Raw genomic sequence first — 23,615 nt, forward strand, 5'->3', positions numbered from 1 at the left:
TCTCTCTGTCAAATAAATAAATAAAATCTTTAAAAAAATTATTAAAGTGGCTCCCAGCTCAGGGAGGGAAGAGGGGACCGACCCGGCTCAGACCCTGGCCTCTATGGCAATGGAGGAAATGTTCTCCCAGAGGTGTGGCTAGCAAGCAGGGGTAGGAAAATGGAGCAAAACCGGCTATGGAGTGCGGGGTCTGGAAGCTCGTGCATGTCCACCAGCCACCCCCACTCAGCTGTGGAAGGGAAATCCAGTTGAAGGGCATACGCAGGACTGCCTAAGGTAGGGAGGGACGGTGGTGGTTTGGCAGGCGTCCCACCCAAGTCTGTGATGCAGCAATGAAGGGTTTAGGGCAAAATCCCCTGCTCCCCTGAGCCCCTGCCCCTCCCATTGCCAGCTGAGCAGCTTTGGACAATAATTTTATATTTTGGAGCCTCCTTTCTGGCCCACAGGACTGCAGGAAAGATTAAACAAGATCACGGATACCAAAGTGCTTTGAACACTATAAAGTGCTGAGCAAATGTAAAGGTTTTGTTTTTGTTTCTGAGGTCTGGAGAGAGTCCATGGGTGTGGACCGAGCAGAATAATACGAATATGAATAAGAATAGCTAAATACCGCAGGAGCCCAGTCCAGGCCTAGCGCTCTCTATTTCATCACAATGACCTAAAGACTGTCCTGTCCAAATGCTAGCCACTGGCCACATGTGGCTACTGAACACTTGAAATACGGCTAGTCTAAATCGGGAAGTACTGTAAATGTGAAAATACACACGGGACTTCAAATTTAGTATGAAAAAACTTGCAAAATATCTCTAATAATTTTTGTATCAACTACTTATAGAAATAATACTATCTCAGGTATATTGGGATAAATAAAATATACTATTCAAGTTGATTTCACTTGTTTTTCTTTTTTTAATGTGGCTCCTGGAAAAAACTTAAACTTTAATTATATACGTGTGGCTCCCGTTGTATTTTTAGTGGGCAGCATGGTGCAAAGAGGTAGAGGACTGTTATTGCTCCCATTTTAAAGTGAAGGCAGAGTAGAACAGAGAGGTTAAGCAACTTGCCCCAAGTCACACAGCTAACACAGGTAGCAGAATCTCAAGCACTTAGACTTAGTAAGAAGTGACTTCTGGGCCTCCCTGTTGCACAGCCGAGTGACTGGGGATATAACATGGGGGCTAGAAGAAAGCAAAGAAGGGCCTGGAGCAGGACTTGGGCCAGGCACATGAGCTGGAGTGCTTTGCTCAGTCCTAAGCTACAGGGGAGACTGCAGCACCATCTTGGGAAATACCTGTGATCTCCCTAATGCACAGTAGACTTCCTTTTACCTGATCCACAGGCTTAGTACTGATCCCCCACCCCAGGCCAAGCCCAGCACTGACAATCTCACAGGACAGGATGGAATCGGACTTTGGAATCTCCCCGATGGCTCAAATCCCAGGCATGCCTTCGCCCAGCTAGGTGACTTTGGCTCTGCCTCAGTTTTCTCATCTGCAAAGTAGGGCCATCACCACATCTGGGGCTTACGCGAGGAGTCACCGTGACAGTGCACCACGCCTGGCACACAGTGTATGTTCAGTATGAAACGACATGCCCTAAGCACACCCAGGCTGAGATGGGAGTTCGGAGGCCCGGAGGGCACTGGCCCAGACTCTCTGTCATCTGAGGCCAGATTGTCTGGCTCCTCAAGGTGCTGTTCCTGACCCACCTAATCCCAGCCATTACCTGAGGTTCTCCCCTCCCTCGGAGCACTGGAATTCCAGGCCTGCTGGCTGTGAGCTCACGAACGTGTGCAGGTGGGACAGCTCCAAGGCTCGCCATATATCTTCCTCGGAGTAGTGCCCAAAGGGGTCCAGGTTCGTACGCAGGGATGCGGAGAACAGGATGGGGTCCTGGGGACAGGACAAGGCCTCAGAGGAGGGCAACTCAGGCCCCATGAGGAGCCATGGGCCCCAGGGCCAGGGAAAAAGCTGGGGATTAGGTAGCAGCACTCCCATTTGTCCCTGGCCCTCCAGGCGGGAGGCCATGGGCTGACACATGCCTGTGGGGAAGTGATAAACCTCGGCTTTGCCAATCACAAAATCCTCCACCAAAGCAGAAAGCGGAGCTACTAATCTGACTCCAAAGGGCCCAGTCAGCAGGGGGGGAAAAAAAGCCTTCCAGAAGAGGCAGAAAGAGTGATATGTGATTCCCTGCCGTAGAACAGGGAGACCAGGGCAGCGCCTCTCAGAGGGTGGAGTGCTTGAAGGGTCCTGCGATCCTGGTCTCAACTGGAGGCCCAGGGGGTCAGAGGGCAGAGGCGGACCGGCCCAGAACGCGTTGGACACTTTCGGATCCATGACAGGGCCTCTCTGTGGCTCTGCACCTGCTGGGGGTCAGGGATCCCAGGCCTGGACCCCAAGCTACAGGCAGGGTGGGGCCTGTCCCCCCCACTCCTAGGAGTGTGGGCCAGCCTCGGTCCATAACAGGCTTGGACCTGGGGAATGATGGTCAGCTGAGAACGCAGGTCATGGAGGCCGATGTCTGCCACGTTGAGGCCGTCGATGCGGATTTCACCCTCCGCCGCCTCCAGGATGCGGAATAGGCACAGGGTCATGGATGATTTGCCGGCCCCCGTGCGGCCCACGATCCCCACCTGGAGGAAGTGAGGGGGCCCGTCAGGGGGTGGGGAGGAGTCTGCAGGGGCATCGCACCTGCTCTCCCATAGGTTCCGACCACGTGCCGTGCACACCCCCGGCCCACACGCACCTTCTCGCCGCCGCGCACGCGCAGACTCAGGTTCTTCAGCACCAGCTCCAGGCCGGGCCGGTAGCGCACGGAGTAATTGCAGAACTCCACCTCGCCCTTCGGGGGCCAGCCCGTGGGAGGACGGCTGCCGTCCACCACCCAAGGGGCCTGGTCGGGAGGGGAAAACAGGTCTGCATTAGGGTGGCCCCTTCTCCCCAGCCTGGCCCTCTCCCTCTTCAGTCTGCCTCTCTCATGAGGCCCCCTCCATCCTCCCCCATCAGGGTCCCTGGGGGAGAGTGCCCGGTGTCCCCTGGGGCCAACCATGTGGTCCAACGAATCCTTTATCTCTCTGCCTTTATTCTGTGCAGAGCTCCAAAACCTTCCCACTGAGTGGCTACTGGAATCACAGTGGTGAACGAGACAAAGTCTTTGCCTCCTTGTGAGGCTTACATTTAGTATTGGGAGGGTGTGTGCCTACCATCAACAAAAAAGCAAATGTACCTAATGTAGGAAAGTGATAAGTGCTGAGAAATGCTTGGTGGTGTAGCATTACAGGGTGGTCAGTGAAGGCTTCCTGGAGGAGGCAATACTTAAATAAAGACCGGAAGGCGGTGAGGCAACAAGCCAAGTAAATGCCTGGGGGGAACAGCATGCCAGGCAGAAGGAACAGAAACTGCAAATGCCCGCATAGGTGTGTTCTGGAGCATGGGGACAAAGGTGAGAGGCAGGAGAGAGATAGTGGGTGGCCCCATCACAAAGGGCTTTGCAGGCCATTTTAAGGACTATGGTTTTTTTACTCTAAGATGCGGAGCCCTCAGAGGGCCGTGCACAGAGCAATGATATGGTTTGGTGTGTTTTTAAAGGATTCCTCTGGCTGCTAAGAGAAGGGAGAGAGGATGGTGGGAAATAGGGAAGCTAGTGAGGAGGTTCTTATAATAAATTGGGCATAAGATGATGGTGGCTTTGAGACAGGACGAGCTACCATTTGGGAGGCCCTGTACAAGATGGAAAGGTGGGGATTCTTGTTCAGTAATTATGAAGAATGTCCAAGCAGTGACAGCAGAACATTAAACCAAATGTAAGGTCCTTCTAAGTACGGGGATCTATGTGACTGTGCGGTTCGGGGAAGGCAGCCCTGCTTTGTGACAGGGGAAGGCAGACTGCCAACAGTCAAAAAGCAAAACAGCCAGTATAGACCGTTCTCTCGAGAGGTGTCAAAAGAATGGGCAGGAGGGTTCGGGGCAGAACTTCTCAGGCTGTGGAGACAAGATCATGGGTATGGATGGGGGAAATGGGAATGCTAGATGCAAAGAGGGAGAATTTGAAGATCCCAGACAGTGGGGGATGAGGGGGGTGGTGACAGGAGATGCCTGGGGAAGGCCAGGGGAGGGAGGGGAGCTAGACTGGGAGGAACAGGCAGGCCAGGGGCTCAATGGAGACTGACAGAGCGAGAGCCCGGGTCACAGAAGCCAGGAAGGAGAGCCTTCCAAGAAGAAGGCAGGGGTCAGTGTGTCTGAATGTCGCTGAGAGGCTGAATCAGATGAGAACAGAAATGTGTCCCCTGGGTTTCGAACCAGGCAGGTCATCAGTGGAATGACAGGGCCAGAAACAAGACTGTGGGAGGCAGATGTGATAAAGGGTGATAGGGAAGCGGTGAGAGCGTGTGGGTTTTAAAACAAGCTTCATGACAAAGGAGAGCAGAGAAGCATAGGGGGAAGGGAGGTTGGTTTGTGTGTCTAGGATGGAAGCTACAAGAGCTTATGTTTGCCCGTGGATGGGAGTCATCTAACACAAGGAGCAGGCTGTAGGAGCAGGAGGGTGTAATTAGGGAGGCGAAGTCTGAAGGCGTGGATTTTGATCGGAGGAGGGACGCTTCCTGCTAAAAGAGGAAGGAAGAAGGTGAACAGGCCACAAGCATGATGTAAAGTCTGGGGGCAGGAAGGTTGAGGGAGTTCATATCTCATACTGTTTTCTCACTGGCAAGTCATGCAAGGTCCATGGCTAAGCAAAGGGGAGGAGATGGGGGGTTGGAGGAAAGAAGGTTCACAACAGATCTTTCTGGAAGTGGGAACACAGGCTTCTTGGGGAAGCAAAATGGGAATACACAGCAGTGGTGTCTGGTCATAAGCTTGAAGTAAAATCAGTGATTTTTCTCCAGGAATGTCTTAGCTGCTGAGTGCTAGCATGTAGAAGGCAGACAGAGGGGCCCAACCAGGGAGGGGTTTTGTAGGTGAGGACCCCTGAGAAAGGGGAGGACAAGGGAGGTACGGGCTGGTACCTATGGAGCAAGGAATCCAGGCTAGATGAGCTAGTGGACAGAGGGACAAAGGTAGGTCATAGGACTGGGAGTCCCAACAAGGACAAAGTTCTGAGTCAGCAGAGGGTTTGGGGCAAGAGAGCTAGGAGGGCTGGAAAGGGTGGTCTAAAAGCTTGACTTAAGATCTCAGAGATGGTGCAGCTTCTGAGCTTGAAGAGGTCTGGAGTGTGGCCATGGGAAGAAGTAAGTGGACAAAAGTCTGCACCCCCCAAGTAGGGGACACTCCCTTTCCCCAACAAAGGGCATGCTACTCCGCCCCTGCTCCTTCAACTAGACTGATCTCTGGCTGGGAATTCTCACCCTCCAGCTGACCACCTCCAGCTGAATGATTCTCCCATCTGCTTTCTTTGGGTGCATCACCCCAGAGCTCCTGTCTTCCAGGGCAGAGCCCTGTCCTACTTTGCCCATGACATCAGAATCTGCTTGAGGAAAGACCCTGTCTTGCTCAACTCTGGACCCTCCATACCTGCTGGGACCTCTGGCTGATGCTCAATAGGCCATGAGTGGATGAATGAATGAATGAATGAATGAATGAAGAGCCCCCCAATTGAAGAGCTGGCCTTGAAATGTAGGGATGATGGGTCACCGAGCACCCCTCCCCAGCTATTCCAGAATCCCCCTGCCCCAGGCTCATCCCAGTACCCACCTCGGTCTCCGTCTTGGAATACTCCTTGACTCTCTCTACGGCCACAATGTTAGCCTCCAAGTCGGACATCATTCGGATCATCCAATTCAGAGTCAATGTTATCTGGCCAAAGGGACTGGGTCATGGATACGGTAATCTTCCCTTCCCCCACAACAGCTGTGGGAGGAGTTCTGACTCCCTGATGATGCTCCTTGCCTTTACAAAGTAGGTAGGCCTGGGCAACCCCATAGGTGGGCCACCTGGGGCTCTAATCACAACTGTATCTCAGGCAGTGACCTTGCAGACTTGACCCAAGGTCCCCTAGCCCCCATGTGTCTCAAATGTTGGTATATTTAAGATAGACTTCCCAGGGAATCTTGTTAAAATGTGGCTTCTGATTCAGTAGGTCTGCAGTGGGACTTGAGATTCGGCATCATTTAATTTTTTTATTTTTATTTTTTTGATTCTGCAGCTTTTAAGACAGATTTTATTTGTCAGAGAGACAGAAAGAGAGAGAGTGTAAGCAGGGAGAATGGCAGGCAGAAGGAGAAGCAGGCTCTCCGCTAAGCAAGGACCCTGATGTGGGGCTCGATCCCAGGACCCTGGGATCATGACCGGAGCTGAAGGCAGATGCTTAACCGACAGAACCACCCAGATATCCTGGAGATTCTGCACTTTCAACAAACTTCCAGGTGATGTTGATGTAACCAGTCCCCAGACCACACTGTGTCCCAAGGGGTCTTGGTAGACATGCAGAACTCTGTGCCCCATCATAGCCCTGCCATATCAGAAACCACATTTTCACAAGATCTCCAGCTGACTCAACAGCATGGGAAAGTTTGAGAAGACTCATTTGTCTAGATTGTCTTTTGTTCCAAAGCATTCAAGGCTTGAGCTCTCTGTGGCCTTGAAAATGCGATCTGAGTCACAAAAATGCCATGTGTAGTTATTTAAGCCTCTGACAATATAGGCTGATATCGGGGTGACAGCCTGCCCTCCAGCCCTGTCTTCTTTCTCCACAGGCCTGAGAAATGGGGTATACTCCGGCCCTACACATCCCTGGCCCAGAACCACTGGTAGAGCGGACCCTCTCAATCCTGCGCACAGGCAGGACAAGTTCTGTTTGTCTTTTGGGGCCAAGGACCAAGATAATTTCTCCAGCACCAAAACCCAAGGTAGAAACTCTCTTCCGGGTTCTCACCATGTTTGGGTCCTTCTTCTGCAATGACCTATTCACCCTGCATTACAGTCCCCTGTTGCTGGGACTGTCGTCTCTGTGCTCCACTGAGCTCACAATCCTGGGGAGCAGAACCTGTGGCCGGTCCCCATACTGGGCAGAGCAAAGGCCCAGGAGATGCTTGCGACACCCGGGTGGCCTCTGCCTCAGTGTGGCCTTGCCTTGCGGCCCTGACCCTTGCGTACCTGTAGGGCGTAGGACACGGATAGGCCCACCAGCCCCGGACTCAGGCTGTTTCTGCCAATGACAGCAAAGAGTGCAGCAAAGAACACAACACAGTTGCCCACGAACTCCACTTGGACTCCCAGCCACCTGTGGGGACAAGATGAGCAGGAGGTAGGGCGGTGGAGGAAGGAGGCCATTTCCTGTATGGGGGAAGGCGGAAGTGGGACCCAGAACTTCAAGGTCTCTCCCGCAGGGATCCTGGTGGGGACTCCCGGAGGGGTAGGGGGTGAGGCAGGAGGCTTCTGACCTGTTGGAGGCAATGTGGGCATAGCAGCTCCTCTGGTTGGCGTCCACCTTAGCGTCATTGATAGCCTGGAAGTCCTGGCTGCGGCCATAGGCCCGAATGACGCTGGAGCCGGTCACCGTCTCCGAAAAGTGGGAGTAAATGGGCGAGCGGCTGATGGACTCCAGCCTCTTCAGCTGCCGCGACGTCGCCACATAGAAGCGCTGGCAGAGGATGGAGAAAGAGCTTGAGGTCAGCACCGTGAGGCCCCCTAACTTAGTCCTGCATGCCCTCTGAACCCATCTGGGCTTCCTCTCAGCCAGCCCCACTCCCCAATAAGACTCTGCTTCCTTTCTCTACCTGATGTGTCTCCACGAACTCATTCCACTCTTTCCCCCGGTCCCCTCCTGCTAGGTCTTTCAGGCCACTTCCTCCATGAAGCCCTTCCTGATTCCCTCTCAGCTCCTGACCCCCTTGCCCCGTGTAGGGGGCTTGATTACAGGACCCACTTTGCTTGGCCTCCTCAATCAGTGACTATGTCTGGCTCCTCTGAAGTGCCCCAGCAATGTGCCTACATAGTCAGAATATCACAAACTTTGCAAAAATAAGATAATTTAGTATTCTTTTTCTTAAAGAGTCTCTCCCCACCTTACCCTGTTTTTTTGAACTTCAGCCCCACAAAAACACAGTTCTGTATCCAGCTTCCATCCTCTAGCCTGTAGGCCCCAACATGGCCAGGGCCTTAAAGGATGGGTATCTGAGAGCCCCTGTCCCTGCACAGAGCACAGCCCACATCACCTGAGCTTCCAGACACCTTGTGGGTTACCTTTAGCAACTGATTAAACTCATGGCAGGACAGGGGCTCAGCAACACAAGCATGGGGAATGGCAGATGCCCCGCTGAGCCTCTGACCTGTATCTGAACATTACCAAGTTATCTGTGTTAAAAACATAAATGCACATATATGTTTAGATATGTATAAAGGAGGGGGAGGATAATGTGTCTCACACTGGTAACAGCATTTTAGTTAAAAATAGGCAGCAAAGGGTGCCAGGGTGGCTCAGTCGGTTAAGCGTCTGCTTTCCGATCAGGTCATGATCCCAGGGGCCTGGAATCAATCCCTGCATCAGGCTCCCTGCTCAGCAGGAAGCCTGCTTCTCCTTTTCCCTCTGCCATTCCCCTGGCTTGTGCTCTCTGGCTCTCTCTATCTTTCTTTCAAATAAATAAATAGATAAAATCTTAAAAAAAAAATAGCAGCAAGAAGGAGTTCCAGGGTCAGCCACAATTTACAAGGATTTTATTTTATCCTAGCAACAACCCTACGAAGTAGGTTCTATGATTCTCTTTTACAGGTGAGGAGAATGAGTTTCAAAGATGTGAAGTAACTACTGTCCCTAACTGAACCCAGCTACGAACCGCAGTCTGACCTCCCTAAGTCCCAACCCAGGTTGACTGTTAGTTAACAGGGGAGCCCAGCCGGCATTAGTGCCTCGTCTACGGGGAGCCCCGCCCACACGGGAGCCCCGCCCACACGGAGCCCCAGCCCACACCAGCACCTGGCCCACCCACTGGCTGCGGACCTGCATCAAGACATAGAAGACCCCCAGGGGCAGGGTGACCACAGTGAAGAGCGGCGTGCTGGCCACGATGACCACGAGGGTGGCGAGGGAGTTGTAGAAGGAATTCAGCAGCATGAGGATAGTGGGGGCCAGAACCTCATCGATGACGTAGATATCTTTGGAGAAGCGGTTGAGGATGCGGCCGGAGGGCGTCGTGTCGAAAAAGGACTGTGGTGAGCGCATCTTGTTGTGCAGCAGCGCCTGGTGAAGCGAGCGTGCCGCGTGGACGCTGCCCACCGTCAGCGTGACGGCTGCCAGCATCACTAGGATTCCTGGTGGAGGAGGAGGAGGAGTGTTCACTGGGGCTGGTGTGGGACATGTAGGGCGTGGGGCGGGCAGGTAAGGAGATACAGGATGGCTGCCGTGGCCAGCAGGATCAGAGAGGTAGTGCCGCCTGATGAGCTCAAGATGCCCAGAGGCAGGTGGGCTGCTAGGGAGGCACTAGGCCAGGGCAATGGCCGTGATGATTGAGGAAGAGGCAAGGGCATGGTTTGGGGGATCCAGCGGCCCAGATGTGAGGAAAATACCTTCCAGCGATCTCTGCCGCTCACCTTGCAGAACTCCCAAGGCAGCATAGACACCCAGCCTCATGGAGGTGTTATTCTGTCGGCTGTCCACCACAGCCTCATTGGTCCAGGCGCTGAGCCATACGTTGGCCCCGATGGCAGCCGCAGTTTGACACGGGTATAGGACACAGATAGCCACTGTGGTATAGAGCCCCATGGCCTTGGCATAATCCCAGAACACACTCAGCTTCACCTGCATGGCACGGCAGTCAAAGGGCAGAGGACTCTCGTGAGCCCCGGGATGGCTGGGGACCTGCCCACCCTCTCCAGCCTCCTCCCTCCCTTGTCTGTCCTACTCACAGTGCCCATCGCCGCCTTCTCCTCCTGGATCAGCGCCCCCCTCGCCTTCGCCTCTGCTGTCTGCACTGCCTTCTCTGCTGAACCCAGGCGTCTCCGGGGCACAGGCCGGCCCTGGCCCTCGCCTTCCGAGGACATGACACTCAGCTGTCTGTGGAGGCAGCTGGTCAGGCCCAGGGAGGTGGTCTCTAACACACCCACAGGCCAGAGCCCCAGGGGGTTCAGGCTGTAGCTGGAGGCCCAGGCTGTGAGCGGCAGGGAGATTGCCCACCGGTGTTGTACCTGGCGGGGCTTAGGGACAGCGCCGGGAGCTCGGGAGGCCTCACCTCATAAACTGCTTCTGGACCTCATACAGGACCGGCTCGTTGTCTGTCAGGTCTGTGTGATTGCTCAGCGTGTCTTCAATCAGCAGCAGCTCCTCATCCTCTGTGTTCTCCAAGGCTGCAGCAGGGTGGGAGAAAGGAGAAGTGCCCGGCTAGCTCGCCCTGCAAGCCGCCGGTGTTCTCCGGTCCCCAGGCCAGAGAAGACGCCCCAGTGGACACGCGGGAGAGAACACAAGAGGCATGAAAGAACAGCAAGGACAAGGACAAAAATAAATGACCAATTTTGAGCTGGGGAAAGAAAAAAAGAGGCAGCAAGAAAGACTTAGGTTAGACAAGGAGAAAAACTTCCCATCGGGGACTGTGGAGAAGGTCTCAAATATAAGGGTCAGGAGCTTGGGCTCTAGGGGCACACTGGCTGAGCTCAAATGCCACTTTCTCCCCGCATGACTTTAGGCGGGCATGTAAAGTGGGGATAATAATAGTACCCGCTTCATGGTGTCATTGTCATTGTGAGGATTAAAGGAAAGAATGTGTGTCAAATGCTTAGCAAGGGGCGCAGCCCTTGGCGCATGTTCAACACATGATAACCGTCCATGCAGCAGTAGCAAGAAGACTCAGGAAGAGGTCTGGGAGGTTGAGGAGTCAGGACTGGACAAAAAGTGGAGGGGGGGGCTCTTAGGGGTCCAGAGACTTCAAAACACTCCATGAGGACACAGAATTTTCCATTTGTTCGCTGCCATCTCTCAGTGCCAAGAGTAGTGCTAGGACGTAGTAATCACTCAGTCAATCTTTGTTGATAAAGAAATGACCCTTCCAACCACTTGTCATTTCCTGAATGACTTATCTGTGAAACAGTCTTGCCTACAGACTGGGCCTGGGCCCTTGTGCCCTTTGGACACACAGGAAGTGTGGGGCCCCGAGGTCTGAGCTGCCCCATAAGGTCACACTTTTAGGGGGGAGGAGGGGGAGGCACTTGGTGATGCTGGACTCTCACACAGATGGCCCAAGTTCCTCGGACCTCCCTTGTAGGACACTGGGCCCATCCAGAGACACTCAGAGACCCCCAAGATAGGGGAGATGGTGGGAGGGCATGGGAATGCGGAGGGTCAGGGATGGCGGATACCGGTCCTGCTGTCCTCCTTCAGGCTCTCCTTGTCTTCTTCAGGCGCGTAGTTGCAGAGAAAGTTGGCAAAGGAGCCATTGCGTTCCAGCAGGTCTGGGTAGGAGCCCACCTCAGACACCTGCCCATCAGCCAGCACTATGATGATGTCCATCTGGGGCAGGAAGCTGATGCTGTGTGTTACCAGCACCCGTGTCTGGGGAGAGGACAGCAGGCTACCATTTCCACCATCCTCAGCACACACCCCTGGCACAAGTACAGGGCCATGGAGAGGGTGTGAGGTGCTCATATGCCAGGGAGCAAGGACAAGCACATCAGTGGCTTACCCCATGGTCACTGCCATGGGCTCAGTGCCTCCAGCGTGAGTCCCCTGCCACCCAACAAACATTCCTGCTTCTCAGGCCTCCTGTTCTCCCAGGTCTCCTCCAAACCCCTGGGCCTCCCACCAGATCTCTCCTAGGGTCCTAGATCTCACCTTAGGGACCTCCCCCCACAACCTCCTGGAGGCCTCACCTTGCCTGCCAGCACACCTTCTGGCCCGATGACTTGGTCAAAGATATGCTTGGCCACATGAGAGTCCACGGCTGACAGTGGGTCATCCAGCAAAAAAAGATCAGCTTCACTGTAAACAGCTCGGGCCAGACTGACCCGCTGTCGCTGGCCCCCAGACAGGTTAATGCCCTGGATGGAGGAGAGAAGTGGGAGGTGTGTATCGGCTAGAAGGGAATCAGACAGGTGGAAGGGGACAAGGGCCTTGTCACTGTCATTCAACAAGGCAGACCTCAACATTCGCATTTGATATGCCTGGTCTTGTCTCCGGGAAGGTCTGAGGCCACAGAGGAAGAGGTGGTGGTTCTCAAAAGTCCTCCCGGGGCAGGTGAGGACAACCTGCTCCCTTTGCCCCACTACACTGCCCAGCTGGTTTTCCTGCCTGCTGCCTTTATATTCTGAAAGGCTGGAAATCCCCAGGGGATCCGTAATAGGCCTTTTAATCTCCAATCGCCCAACCAGTTTGCAGATGACTTTCATAACACGGATCCCATTTGATTCTCACGTCAGTCCTTTCAGGGAGGTACCATCAGCCCCACTTTCTAGGTGAAGGAATCAGAGCCCAAGATGGTATGGCTTTGTCCAAGGTCCTGAACTATTCAGGGCAGAAGCAAGAACGGAAAGCCAGCTCCAATCCCAAAATTTGACCCTGAGATGGTTCAAGAGCTAAAGGAGAGGTAAGATCTCTCCTTAAACCCATCATGGGGAAACTGAGGCACCTCGCAGCAGGGCTGGGCCCAGATAGCAGACCCCAGAGATAGAGCCTGCTTTCCTACCTCCAGCTTTCCTCATTCCCTCTGGAAGAGGGCCCAGCTTTTTCAGGTACCCTGAGCAACCGAGCCTAGCATGGGGTGGGTGGGGGTAGCGAGTGTGGGATGGGAGAGGAGCCATTGGGGAGAAGCAGGGGTGGGTGTGCGTCTGTAGTGACTGAGGCACGTGAGTGTGTCTTCATCCAACCAACCAGTCTTCAGTGCCTACTATGTGCTGAGCACTAAACTCTGTTCAAATTGAGAGATACTCTACAAAATAGCTGGCCTGTACTTTTCCAAAGTGTCAAGGTCTTGAAAGACAAAGACTGAGGAATTATCCAGATTGACAGAGAATAAAGAACCGTGACAAGTAACTGCAACTCATGATCCCGGATTGGATCCTCACCCAGGAAAGAAAATAACAAAAAAAAAAAAGACATTTACTGGAACAAACAATGACGTGTAAATGCAAACAGTGAAGTAAATAATATTGTATCGATGTTAAATTTCCTGATTTTAATAATCTGACTATAGTCACACTAGAGAATGTTGGTCTTTTTTAAAAAAATATTTTATTTATTTGACAGAGAAAAATCACAACTAGGCAGAGAGGCAGGCAGAGAGAGAGGAGGAAGCAGGCTCACTGCAGAGCAGAGAGCCCGATGCGGGGCTCGATCCCAGGACCCTGGGATCATGACCTGAGCCGAAGGCAGAGGCTTTAACCCACTGAGCCACCCAGGTGCGCTGAGAATGCTGATCTTGAGGGAATATGCACCAAAGTCATTAGTATTTTTTTTTACAAAATTTTTTTAAGATTTTTTATTTATTTGTTTGACAGACAGAGATCACAGGTAGGCAGAGAGGCAGGCAAAGAGAGAGAGAAGGGGAAGCAGGCTCCCTGCTGAGCAGAGAGCCTGATGGGGGGTCAATCCCAGGACCCTGGGATCATGACCTGAGCCAAAGGCAGTGACTTTAAACCACTGAGCCACTCAGGCACCCACCAAAGTCATTAGTATTAAAAAAAACCCCAAATAATCCAAAGAGCTAAAACTATAAAATTCTTAGAAGAAAACACAGGGGGAAACTTTTCATCAGATTTGGCAATGATTTTTCAGATATGACATTAAATGCACAGGCAACAAAAGTAAAAAATAAAAAGATATACTGGATTACATCAAAATTGAAAGTGTTTTTTTTTAAGATTTTATTTTTGGGGTGCTTGGGTGGCTCAGTCGTTAAGTGTCTGCCTTCGGCTCCGATCATAATCCCAGGATCCTGGGATCGAGCCCCATGTTGGGCTCCCTGTTCTACGGGAAGCCTACTTCTCCCTCTCCCACTCCCCATGCTTGTGTTCCCACTCTTGATGTCTCTGTCAAATCAATTAAAAAAAACCAAACCTTTAAAAAATAAAGATTTTATTTTTAAGTGATCTCTACACCCAATATGGGGTTTGAACTCAAAACCCCGAGATCAAGAGTCACATGCTCTTCTGACTGAGCCAGCCAGGTGCCCCAAATTTGAAAACTTTTGTGCATCAAAGGACACTATCAACAGAGTGAAAAGGCAACCTTCAGAAGAGGAGCAAATATTTGCAACTTGCATATTTGATAAGGGGTTAATATCTGGGATATATAAGGAACGCCTATAAATCAACAACAAAAAACCAAACAGATTAAAAAATGAGCAAAGACTTGGCTAGACATTTCTCCAAAGAAAATACATAAATTGCCAATAAACCTAAGAAAAGATGCTCAGCATCATTTCTCATCAGGGAAATGCAAACCAAACCCTCAATGAAATATCACCTGACACCCACCAGAATGGTTGCTATCAAAACCCAAAGCCCCCTCCCCAAGAAAAGAACCATGTTGGCGAGGATGTGTAGACGGTGGGAGCCTTGTGCACTGTCAGTGGGAACTTAAAATGGTGCAGCCATGGGGTGCCTGGGTGGCTCAGTGGGTTAAGCCTCTGCCTTTGGATCAGGTCATGATCTCAGGGTCCTGGGATCGAGCCCCGCATCGGGCTCTCTGCTTGGCAGGGAGTCTGCTTCCCCCTCTCCCTCTGCCTGCCTCTCTGCCTACTTGTGATCTCTCTCTCTCTCTGTCAAATAAACAAATAATATCTTTTAAAAATATATTTTTAAAAATGGTGCAGCCATTATGGAAAAGAGCATAGCATTTCATAGCATGGCATTTCCTCAAAAAATAAAAAAAATTAAAAAAAATAGAATTACCATGGGATTGAGAAATTCTGTTTCTGAATATATGCTCAAAAGATATGAAAGTAGAGTGTTTTAGAGATATTTGCCCACCCATGTTCACCGCAGTCTTTTTTTTAATCTTTTTTTAAATTTATTTTTTATTAACATAAAATGTATTATTAGCCCCGGGAGTACAGGCCTGTGAATTGTCAGGCTTACACACTTCACAGCACTCACTATGGCACATACCTTCCCTAATGTCCATAACCCCACCACCTTCTCCCAGCTCCCTCCCCGGGCAACCCTCAGCACAGCAGTCTTTTTTTTTTTTTTTAAGATTTTATTTATTTATTTGAGAGACAGAGATCACAAGTAGGCAGAGAGGCAGGCAGAGAGAGAGAGGGAGAAAGCAGGCTCCCCGCAGAGCGGAGAGCCCGATGTGGGGCTCGATCCCAGGACCCTGGGATCATGACCTGAGCCGAAGGCAGAGGCTTTAACCCACTGAGCCACCCAGGCGCCCTCAGCACAGCAGTCTTATTCACAATAGCTAACATGTTGGAAACAACCCAAGTGTCCCCTGACAGGTGAGTGGATAAACAAAATGGGATCTACACACATAATAAAATATTATTCAACTTTAAAAAGGAAATTCTGACACATGCGAGAACATGGATGAACCTTGAAGATACGATACTAAGTGAAATGAGCCAGTCTCAAAATAACCCAGATACTGTCTGACTCCATTTATATGATGTACCTGGAGTAGGTCAACTTCCTAGAGACAGAAAAGAGAGTGGCAGTTGCTAGGGGGAGCGAAGGGGGGAATGGGGAGTTGTTCCATTGGGTATAGGGTTTCAGTTTTGCAGGATGAAAAGAGTTCTGGAGATTGGCCACACGACACTGTGAATATTCTTAACACTAATGACCGGTACAATTACAAATGGTCAAGGTGGTAAATTTTATGGCATGTGCTTTTGGCAACAGTTAAAAATAAGTTAATTTAAAAACAAAAACTTTCACTGACGCCCCACGGTTTTTAGGGCAAAGGCCAAAACTTTTTTTTTTTTTTAAGATTTTATTTATTTATTTAACAGACAGAGATCACAGGTAGGCAGAGAAGCAGGCAGAGAGAGAGGAGGAAACAGGCTCCCTGCTGAGCAGAGAGCCAGATTCGGGGCTTGATCCCAGGACCCTGGGATCATGACCTGAGCCAAAAGGCAGAGGCTTTAACCCATCCAGGCGCCCCCAAAGGCCAAAACTTTAACCAAGGTCTTGAAGGATCTGCTTTGCCCTGTACCCACCTCTTCCTAATCTCCAGTTACACCAAATTACACCAGAATGCTGATCCACTCACCATTCCTTGGCTCACACCTTCAAAGACTTTCCATCACTGGATGGAAGCTGAGTGATTCACACGGATGTGGGAAGGCAGGAAGGGAGGGAGGGGGTAAGGGTGGGGGGAAGGGGAGAAAGGAAGGGGCGCACATATAGACCTGAGCTGGGCTGAGCTGGGCAGCTGTATGGGCTGACCCCCTAGAGGATGGGAGACAGCCCTGTACCTTTTCTCCGATCTCTGTCTGGTCCCCGCCAGGCAGCATCTCCAGGTCAGCTAGCAAGGCACAGGCTTCCAGAGTCCGATGGTACCTCTTGGGGTCCAGGGCTCGGCCAAATAGTACGTTTTCCTGAAGCGTGCAATTCTGGATCCATGCCTGCTGGGGCACGTAGGCCACGGAGCCCTGGCCAGAGGAGAAGTTATCTCGGAGTCCACACGAGGCCTGGCCTAGCAGCCCTTGCCAGGAGTTCTGCCCCCTCTCACCTTCACACACACCGTGCCTTCCAGTTTCTCCATCTCTCCCAGCAGGGCAGACAGCAGGGAAGACTTCCCACAGCCCACGGGCCCCACCACGGCCACCAGTGCCCCTTTTGGCACCTGGATGTTTAGGCTGAGGGCAAGGAGGCCAGGAGCCCAGTTAGAGGTAGGGATCAGGATTTTGGTCTCCTGATATTCCACCTGGAGACCCAAGCCCTCCTCCCTTTCAGACACTACCCTGACAAGCGGAGGGTCTCCTTGCTTTCCAGCCCACAGATGGGGGCTGGAGGGATGTGGCGGGGGGTTACTGGGTTCTGCTACTGATCTGAACTTCGGCTCACTTCAGGTAGCTGGGAAGGGACAGGAGACGCTGGTACCTGTGCAGTGTGGGGGGCAGGTCCTGGGCCCAGGTGAAGGTGCCATTGTGTATGGTGATAGCATATCCTGGGAGGACCAAGATGTACAGGGCGAGGGTCAGGGGGTGCAGGGCAAGGTGGGGTGGATCCCTGGGGGGAGGGACTCAAGGGGAAGGGCAGAAAGTCCAGGGGCTGGGGAAGGGAGCCCTAGGAAAGGAAGAAAAGTGGGGGAGGCCCGGGGGAGGGATGAGGTAGACTGAGGAAGAGCCCAGAAGAGGGAGAAAGTGGAGCTGGTGGGAAAAGGGGAAGAGGAAATGGCAGTCACAAGAAACAAGTCAGAAGCTTAGAACGAAAGAGTTTCTGGAGCAGGGGCTGGGGCAAGGGCAGCCCAGGGAAAGGGTGTCTGGACCTGGGGTGATGGTCTTTCTTTCCACACACTGGGGGTCAAGTTCATCTTGGCTCAGGAAATGCTGGATCCGTTTCAGAGACACACTGGTCTGCAGGAGAGTGAGTCAGCCTTGGAAGCTGGCTCCTCCCCCGCCCCCCACTTCCTGTAGCCTCCCCCACCCCTCCCCGACTTCCTGGGAGAGGCAGGGCGTCCTAAGGGCCCAGATGGGGTGAGGGGCCCCTCCCATGACTGAGACTTCTCTGGTTCCCACTGCCAAAGTCAGGGTCCATGTTGGTAAGAGGATGTTGTCTTCAGAGCTTCAGGTTTCTGGGGACCTCACCTGTCCCCCTCTGACTCCCAATGACCCTTGATTCTGATGGCCTCATGCCAAATACCCACCCCCTCAGTTCCAGGAGTACTCCTTGATTATCTCCTGACCCTAACAACCTGCCCAAACTCCAGCAGAATGCCCGGCCCTGCACCGGCTCACCTGGATCAGGCTGCTGATTAACTGAGGCAACATGTTGAGGGGAATCTTTAAAATATTGAACAGGGACACAGACACAAAGGCCTTCTCAGCGTCTAGCACGTTGTTTGGGGATACAGACACATACACCCCAAGTGTGGTCAGGGTCACCTGGGAAGGGGGTGGAAGGTGGGTATCAGAATGGAGTCTGTTGGGCCCAGAGGGCTGGGCTGGCCAGGTAGCAGGTGGGAGACCCGCCCCGGGGGGAGAGCCTCACCAGGACAGGGGTGCAGACCCAGGTGAAGGTGGAGATGGCTTGGAGGTAGGCGGACTTGCGCAGCAGCCGGAGCTCGTCCTCCCGGATGCCTTCTACCTTCTCCAAGAAACTCGGCTCCCAGGCATACAGCTTTAGCACCTTGATGCCAGCCAGGATCTCACTCATCAGCTTGATGCGTGAGTCCTTGAACTTCATTTGCTCTGCCTGGGGAAAGAGTGGCAGTGGGGTGCCCTGCTCCCCTTCCCAGACCTCCTGCACTCACAATGCACAGCGGCCATTTGGACGGCTCCCATGACTCCTCCCTCCTCCCGCAGGGCCAGGGCTGTCCCTCAGCCCCTGGGTGCCCAGCCTCCCCTTCTCCTCTATGCACAGAGCCCAGCTCCAGCCTCGGTACCTCCATCCCTGACCTTCCCCCCACTGCCACCTTTCCTGGGTTTCTAAGCCATGTTGTTCTTTCCTATCATTCCCGTGGAGGTCTTTGTGCATGCGTGACTCCACCATTAGACTGGGAGCCTGCTGAGGGCACAGATTACTTCCTTCATTCTGTTTCCCCCAACCCTCACCCAGGGCACAGCACACCGAACTGATGATTCATTCAACCCGACTTAGGGAACGCCTACTATGTGCCAGGCCGTTATTGGGACACCCAGAAGATCAAACATGGCCCCAGCCAGCATGAAGCTGACAGTCTGATGGGGGAGGCAGATAGATAGCAGTTATCTGAGTAAATGCTTAATAAATCAGTGTGTGTATTCCTTTTTTTTTTTTTTTTAAGATTTATTTATTTGAGAGACTGTGTGCACACGGCAGGGGTGGGTGGTGGAGACAGAGGGAGAGGGAGAAGGAGAATTTCCAGCAGACTTCCTGCTGAGTGAGCAAGGGGCCCTATGGGGGGGGGGGCTCCATCCATGACCCTGAGATTCTGACCTGAGCTGAAATCAAGAATCAGACTCTTAGCCATGAGCCACCCAGGTGCCCCAGTAGGCACATTCTGAAGGGAAACAACAAGATTCTGTGAGAGAGTAATGGGATGGGGACTGGGAAGCCAGAGTTCATGCTGGGGAAGAAAGGGGTGGAGTGAGCAGGGAAGGAAGGGATGAGGTGTATCCCAGGAAACAGTGGGTGGGGTGGCCCAGAGATACACAGAGCTTGGTGCTTTGGAGAAAAGACAGAAGGCCAGAGTGGCTGCCACTGGGCCATTCCCCAGGGGGCGAGGGCGAGGGCTGGCAGCAAGCTGGGGCCTGGTGGGTGGTCAGAGGGCATTTGTCATTTATTCTACATGCACTGGAGACTCTGATAAATATTTGCAAATAAAGGACTGGATGACTGGCTCTTCACAATGGCCACAGCGTGGGAGACAGAAGGCTCTCATTAGACCCAAAGACCCAGGTTTGAGTCTCCACGGCCCTGATTCTGAGTCTTCTCTCTGGACTTTGACCGCTCAGCTACAAACTGAGAATGTTGCTAAGACCTTCTCAGGGTGCTGTGAGGACAGAGGGAGCTGAGGCTTGTGGAAGTGGCTTAAGGTCATCCCCCACTCAGTAAACAAGGTGACCAAGACCGAGGGGCCCCAGGCTAGTGAGGGTCTCCCCCCAGGCAGCGACCAGGGGCTCCGGGCAGGAGCCGTGGACCCACCAGAGCCCTTACCTGAAAAGCACGCATCTTCATGGCCACGGCTCCATTGAGTGGGATCAGCAAGATCATGAGAGCGACCCCAGCCAGGATGGAGGGACCCAGGTTCTGAGGAGGCACGGGCGGGTGGATAAGACAGATAACTAAAGTATACGCACGGAATCCCACAGACAAAACCCTATTGATCAGAGACATGGGGCTGGGCAGGAAGCAAGAGATGGCAGTCAGCCAAATGGGTAGCGAAAAGCAGATATACAGAGAGAGCCCAAATGCTGAGAACATGGGCAGAAGCTGCCAGCCATCAGATAATGACAGCAGACGGGGACAAAGAGGCAAACATAGAAGGGTGTCCGGACACACAGGAAGGCAAGTACAGACTGACCGACAACGACGGCCAGACTCTCACGCACCCCGCCTCCAAGTCCCTGTTCCCTCCCCTGGGATCTGTGAGAAGGCTAACCGCAGAGGCTGGAAAGGCTCAGTTGCAGACACCAGCATCCTCACCATCCTGTCCCTGACCCAAATAGCTAGGGAAGTCCTTGTGTCCATTATGCAGCCCTCCACTGACCCAGACTTGCCCTCTCTTGTCCTTTCTCAGCAGGGTCAAGGTCAGAGGAAGGGGGCGGAGGCGGGAGCTCAAGAGTCACCTGCCAGAGGAAGTACATTGCCAGGATGATCTGCAGGGGTACGGACACCACCAGGTTGAGGAAGGGAGCGAGGTCCATGAAGCGCTGGGCGTCTGTAGACATGAGGTTGACAATTTCTCCCACTGGGGACTCCCGTTTGGCTGAATTGCTGATAACCAGAGCCTGCAGGTAGACAGCAGGGTGATGGACTGGGCCCCAGGCCTCTCCAATGCTCCCAAGCTGGCCCCTGGAGCCCCGCCCCCCCGCTGCCCTGTCCCAGCTGACCTTCCTATAGATGACACCAATGATCACCAAACGAAGTTTCAGCGCCTTCACAAAGACGAAGTGATAAAACTGCTGTAAAATCAGGGTCTGCATCATGGAGCACGCAAACATCAGCCCGGCCACCAGGAAGCCCCACCAGGTGGGGGCCGTGGGGTTGGAGATAAAACTGATCAGGATGCTGTAGGGATGGGAGTGAGGCATGAGTGTGGGAGGCTCCCCAGGCTGCTCGGTCTATGGCCACCCTTCCCTTCCGCCCTCGGCCTCCACTCAGGGCTGCCTCTGAAACCTCCCAGGGAGGGGGGGGTGCTGCTGGGCCCCCCACACCCCCATCCAAACCATCCCTACAGCCAGACTCAGCCCTGGGCTGCCTCAAGACCATGACCCTCCAACTTTTCTCCCTTCTGTCCTCCCCACTTTCCCTACCTGCCACAGCTCAGCCGCCCGCCTCTTCCACCACGCTCACTGCCAGCCTACCCACCTGCCTTTCTTGCCTCTTGGACCACAGGCAGGAAGAAATGCCCTATGTCCACAGATTAGACTTTCCTGCATCTTCTCCTTGGCTGCTGAGGGCCCGAGAGCCTACCACGTGACCCTACAGGCTCTCCCTTCCAAATCCAAAATCCACCCTCTCCAACATCAGTGCCCCCCCAGTGCTGCCTAGTGACCTTCCCCAGGGCTCCAAGCCACCTCTTGTCCCCCAGCTCCCTTCACATCTGATCTCTTACCTTCTCCCTGCCCCCAATCCCCACCCTGCTCAGTAGCTACCCATTTATGTCTTGTCTCTTAACCACCCAATGAGAACTCCCTGCCAACAGCAGCCTTCCCTCGGAGCACTGGCTCTCTTTCTCCTCTGCCTCAGGACAGCAGGTGTCCCTCTGGCTTTCTGAGCCCTGTCCCGCTGAGCCCTGACCACCTGCCCAGGACCATGTTCCACCATTGTTTTCCTTTCTCCTGATTGCTGATATAACCATCTCTGCTGGTGACTCTGTACCTTCACCTATTGGTATGACCAAGTCTCTCCCGTGTTGGGAGGAACCTTCTCTCCACCCCTGGAGCTACTCCCGTAGCCACATGCCTCTCCTCCTGCTGTGCGTTGATTGCAAAAACTGCTAACTTCTAGCACCTGTGAATGTGACCTTATTTGAAGACAGGCTCTTTGCAGATGTAATCAAGTTAAAATGTGGTTATCCTGAGGGGGCACCTGGGTGGTTCAGCCTCTGCCTTTGGTTCAGGTCATAGTCTCAGGGTCCTGGGATTGAGTCCTGCCTTGGGCTCTCTGCTCAGCAGGGAGCCTGCTTCCCCCTCTCTCTCTGCCTACTTGTGATCTCTCTCTCTCTGTCAAATAAATAAATAAAATCTTTTAAAAAATTAATTAAAAAAATGCAGTTATCCTGGAGTAGGGTGAGCTCTTATCCAGGGACTAGTATCTTTATGAGAGAAGAAAGGGATTTGCACACAGAGACACAGATGGGAGTGAGCACACACGCACACGCACATGGGAGAATGCTGGAGGCAGAGATTGGAGTGATCTGTCTATAGGCCTAGGAATGCCAAGGATTGCCAGCAACCACCAGGAACTAGGATGCCTGGTACAGATTCTCATTCAGAACCTTCAGAAGGAGCCAACCTGTCAACAACTTGATTTCAGACTTGTGGTGTTCAGAACTGTGAAGGAATAAATTCCTGTTGTTTTAAACCCCGTAGTTTCTGGCAATTTGTTCTGGCAGCCACAGAAAATGAATACGTGTTCTTTACAGGAAGTTTCTAGATCTCCATGGTCCCTGCTCTCCAAGGCAGACCCCCTGCTCTAGGTGCTTCCCCTCTGTCTCAGCCTCCATTCTTGGTGCACACTGACAAATCCAGGTTGCCTGCCTCGGGCTCTGTTTTTCTGGTCAATGTGCTGTCCTGAAGGCCATACCTTGTCCCAGAAGCATTCTCTGCGCTCTGCGCCACGATCTGCTCTTTCCCGAGCTCTGGCCCTTCCAAGCCAGTTTTTTGCTCAACCCTTAACTGTCACAATTCCCTAGGACTCTGTCTGGGGCCCCCTACATGAGCCCTCTGGGAGAGCCCAGCCACAGGGCCCTAGGCTTCTACCCAATGGCCCTGAAAACATGGTCTCCAGCCAGCTGGGACTGTCCCCTTGCAACCCCCCCCCAACGCCCCCCGCACCTCGGCCCCAACGTAATCCGGATTCAACTCACCACACTGCCTGGTGCCCCTTCCTTCCAGGACATTCATCATCCCAGTGAAAGAGATTCATCGCCCTCCACTTATCCACAGCCCAGGTGGCGTCTGACCCCTCCCTCACCCCAAGACACTCCCACTCCCCAGCTGCACCTGAGTCCTAGGTCATTCCAGGCCTGAACCGACCAGTCCTCCTCTGACCTGATCAGCCCCCTTCCATCCATCCATCCCCCACGACTGGCAGGGAGATTCTTCTGAAACGCACACCAGATGCCCCTCCTGGGCATCAACTCTTCCAAGGATTTCTTTGGCTCTCCCTCTCTACCCCCTGCCTCTGGTCACCCTTTCCTCCAGAATTCAGAAATACCTGGAGCTCTTGAGTCATGCCGGTGGAGACCTTGGTGATTGGGCATAGGGGCTTGCCCTCTCCCCTCCTTCCTCACCTAGTCAACTAACACCTGCCTGTCCTTCCAAGCTTGATGACCTCTCCGGCTGGCAGGGACGCCCCTACTCCTGCTCTTCCCCAGGCTGGCTTCCCCAGGCTGGCTTCCCCACCCCTCCCGGGAACTTCCAGACACCTGACTACACCTCGGCCTGCACTCCACTCTAATGGGTTTACACGTTGGTTTCTCCTGCAAGACTTTGAGATCCTGTCTTATTTATCTCTGTATCCCTCGTGGCTGGCACCGTTCAGCTACACTGGGGGCTCAATAAAGATTTTTTGAGTGAGAACGCAGACATGCAGGAATGGAGGGAAAAGGTGTTGGGGGCTCAGCTGCTAGGCGGCTCTCCTTCTTACCCCCTCATTTGAGAT

At 53.0% G+C, this 23,615-nt stretch overlaps 1 protein-coding gene across 5 annotated transcripts in view; it reads right to left on the reverse strand.

Moving 5' to 3' along the window:
* ABCC3 (ATP binding cassette subfamily C member 3) overlaps positions 1-23,615 on the reverse strand; it is a 44,894-nt gene that overhangs the window by 4,365 nt on the left and 16,914 nt on the right. For all 5 annotated transcript variants that reach the window (XM_045984784.1, XM_045984787.1, XM_045984783.1 and 2 more), the window contains 21 exons: positions 20,618-20,795; positions 20,354-20,515; positions 19,722-19,814; positions 18,075-18,278; positions 17,822-17,968; positions 17,353-17,440; positions 16,965-17,031; positions 16,594-16,720; positions 16,337-16,513; positions 11,793-11,960; positions 11,283-11,475; positions 10,163-10,277; positions 9,840-9,987; positions 9,525-9,732; positions 8,935-9,245; positions 7,379-7,578; positions 7,092-7,218; positions 5,691-5,792; positions 2,749-2,895; positions 2,477-2,635; positions 1,726-1,892 (listed from right to left, as the gene is read on the reverse strand). In XM_045984784.1, the coding sequence (XP_045840740.1) occupies positions 1,726-1,892; positions 2,477-2,635; positions 2,749-2,895; positions 5,691-5,792; positions 7,092-7,218; positions 7,379-7,578; positions 8,935-9,245; positions 9,525-9,732; positions 9,840-9,987; positions 10,163-10,277; positions 11,283-11,475; positions 11,793-11,960; positions 16,337-16,513; positions 16,594-16,720; positions 16,965-17,031; positions 17,353-17,440; positions 17,822-17,968; positions 18,075-18,278; positions 19,722-19,814; positions 20,354-20,515; positions 20,618-20,795 (3,288 nt within the window). The remainder of the gene's footprint in view (positions 1-1,725; positions 1,893-2,476; positions 2,636-2,748; positions 2,896-5,690; positions 5,793-7,091; positions 7,219-7,378; positions 7,579-8,934; positions 9,246-9,524; positions 9,733-9,839; positions 9,988-10,162; positions 10,278-11,282; positions 11,476-11,792; positions 11,961-16,336; positions 16,514-16,593; positions 16,721-16,964; positions 17,032-17,352; positions 17,441-17,821; positions 17,969-18,074; positions 18,279-19,721; positions 19,815-20,353; positions 20,516-20,617; positions 20,796-23,615) is intronic.

The sequence above is a fragment of the Meles meles genome, chromosome 18, assembly GCF_922984935.1.
Source record: "Meles meles chromosome 18, mMelMel3.1 paternal haplotype, whole genome shotgun sequence".
Lineage (NCBI taxonomy): Eukaryota > Metazoa > Chordata > Mammalia > Carnivora > Mustelidae > Meles > Meles meles.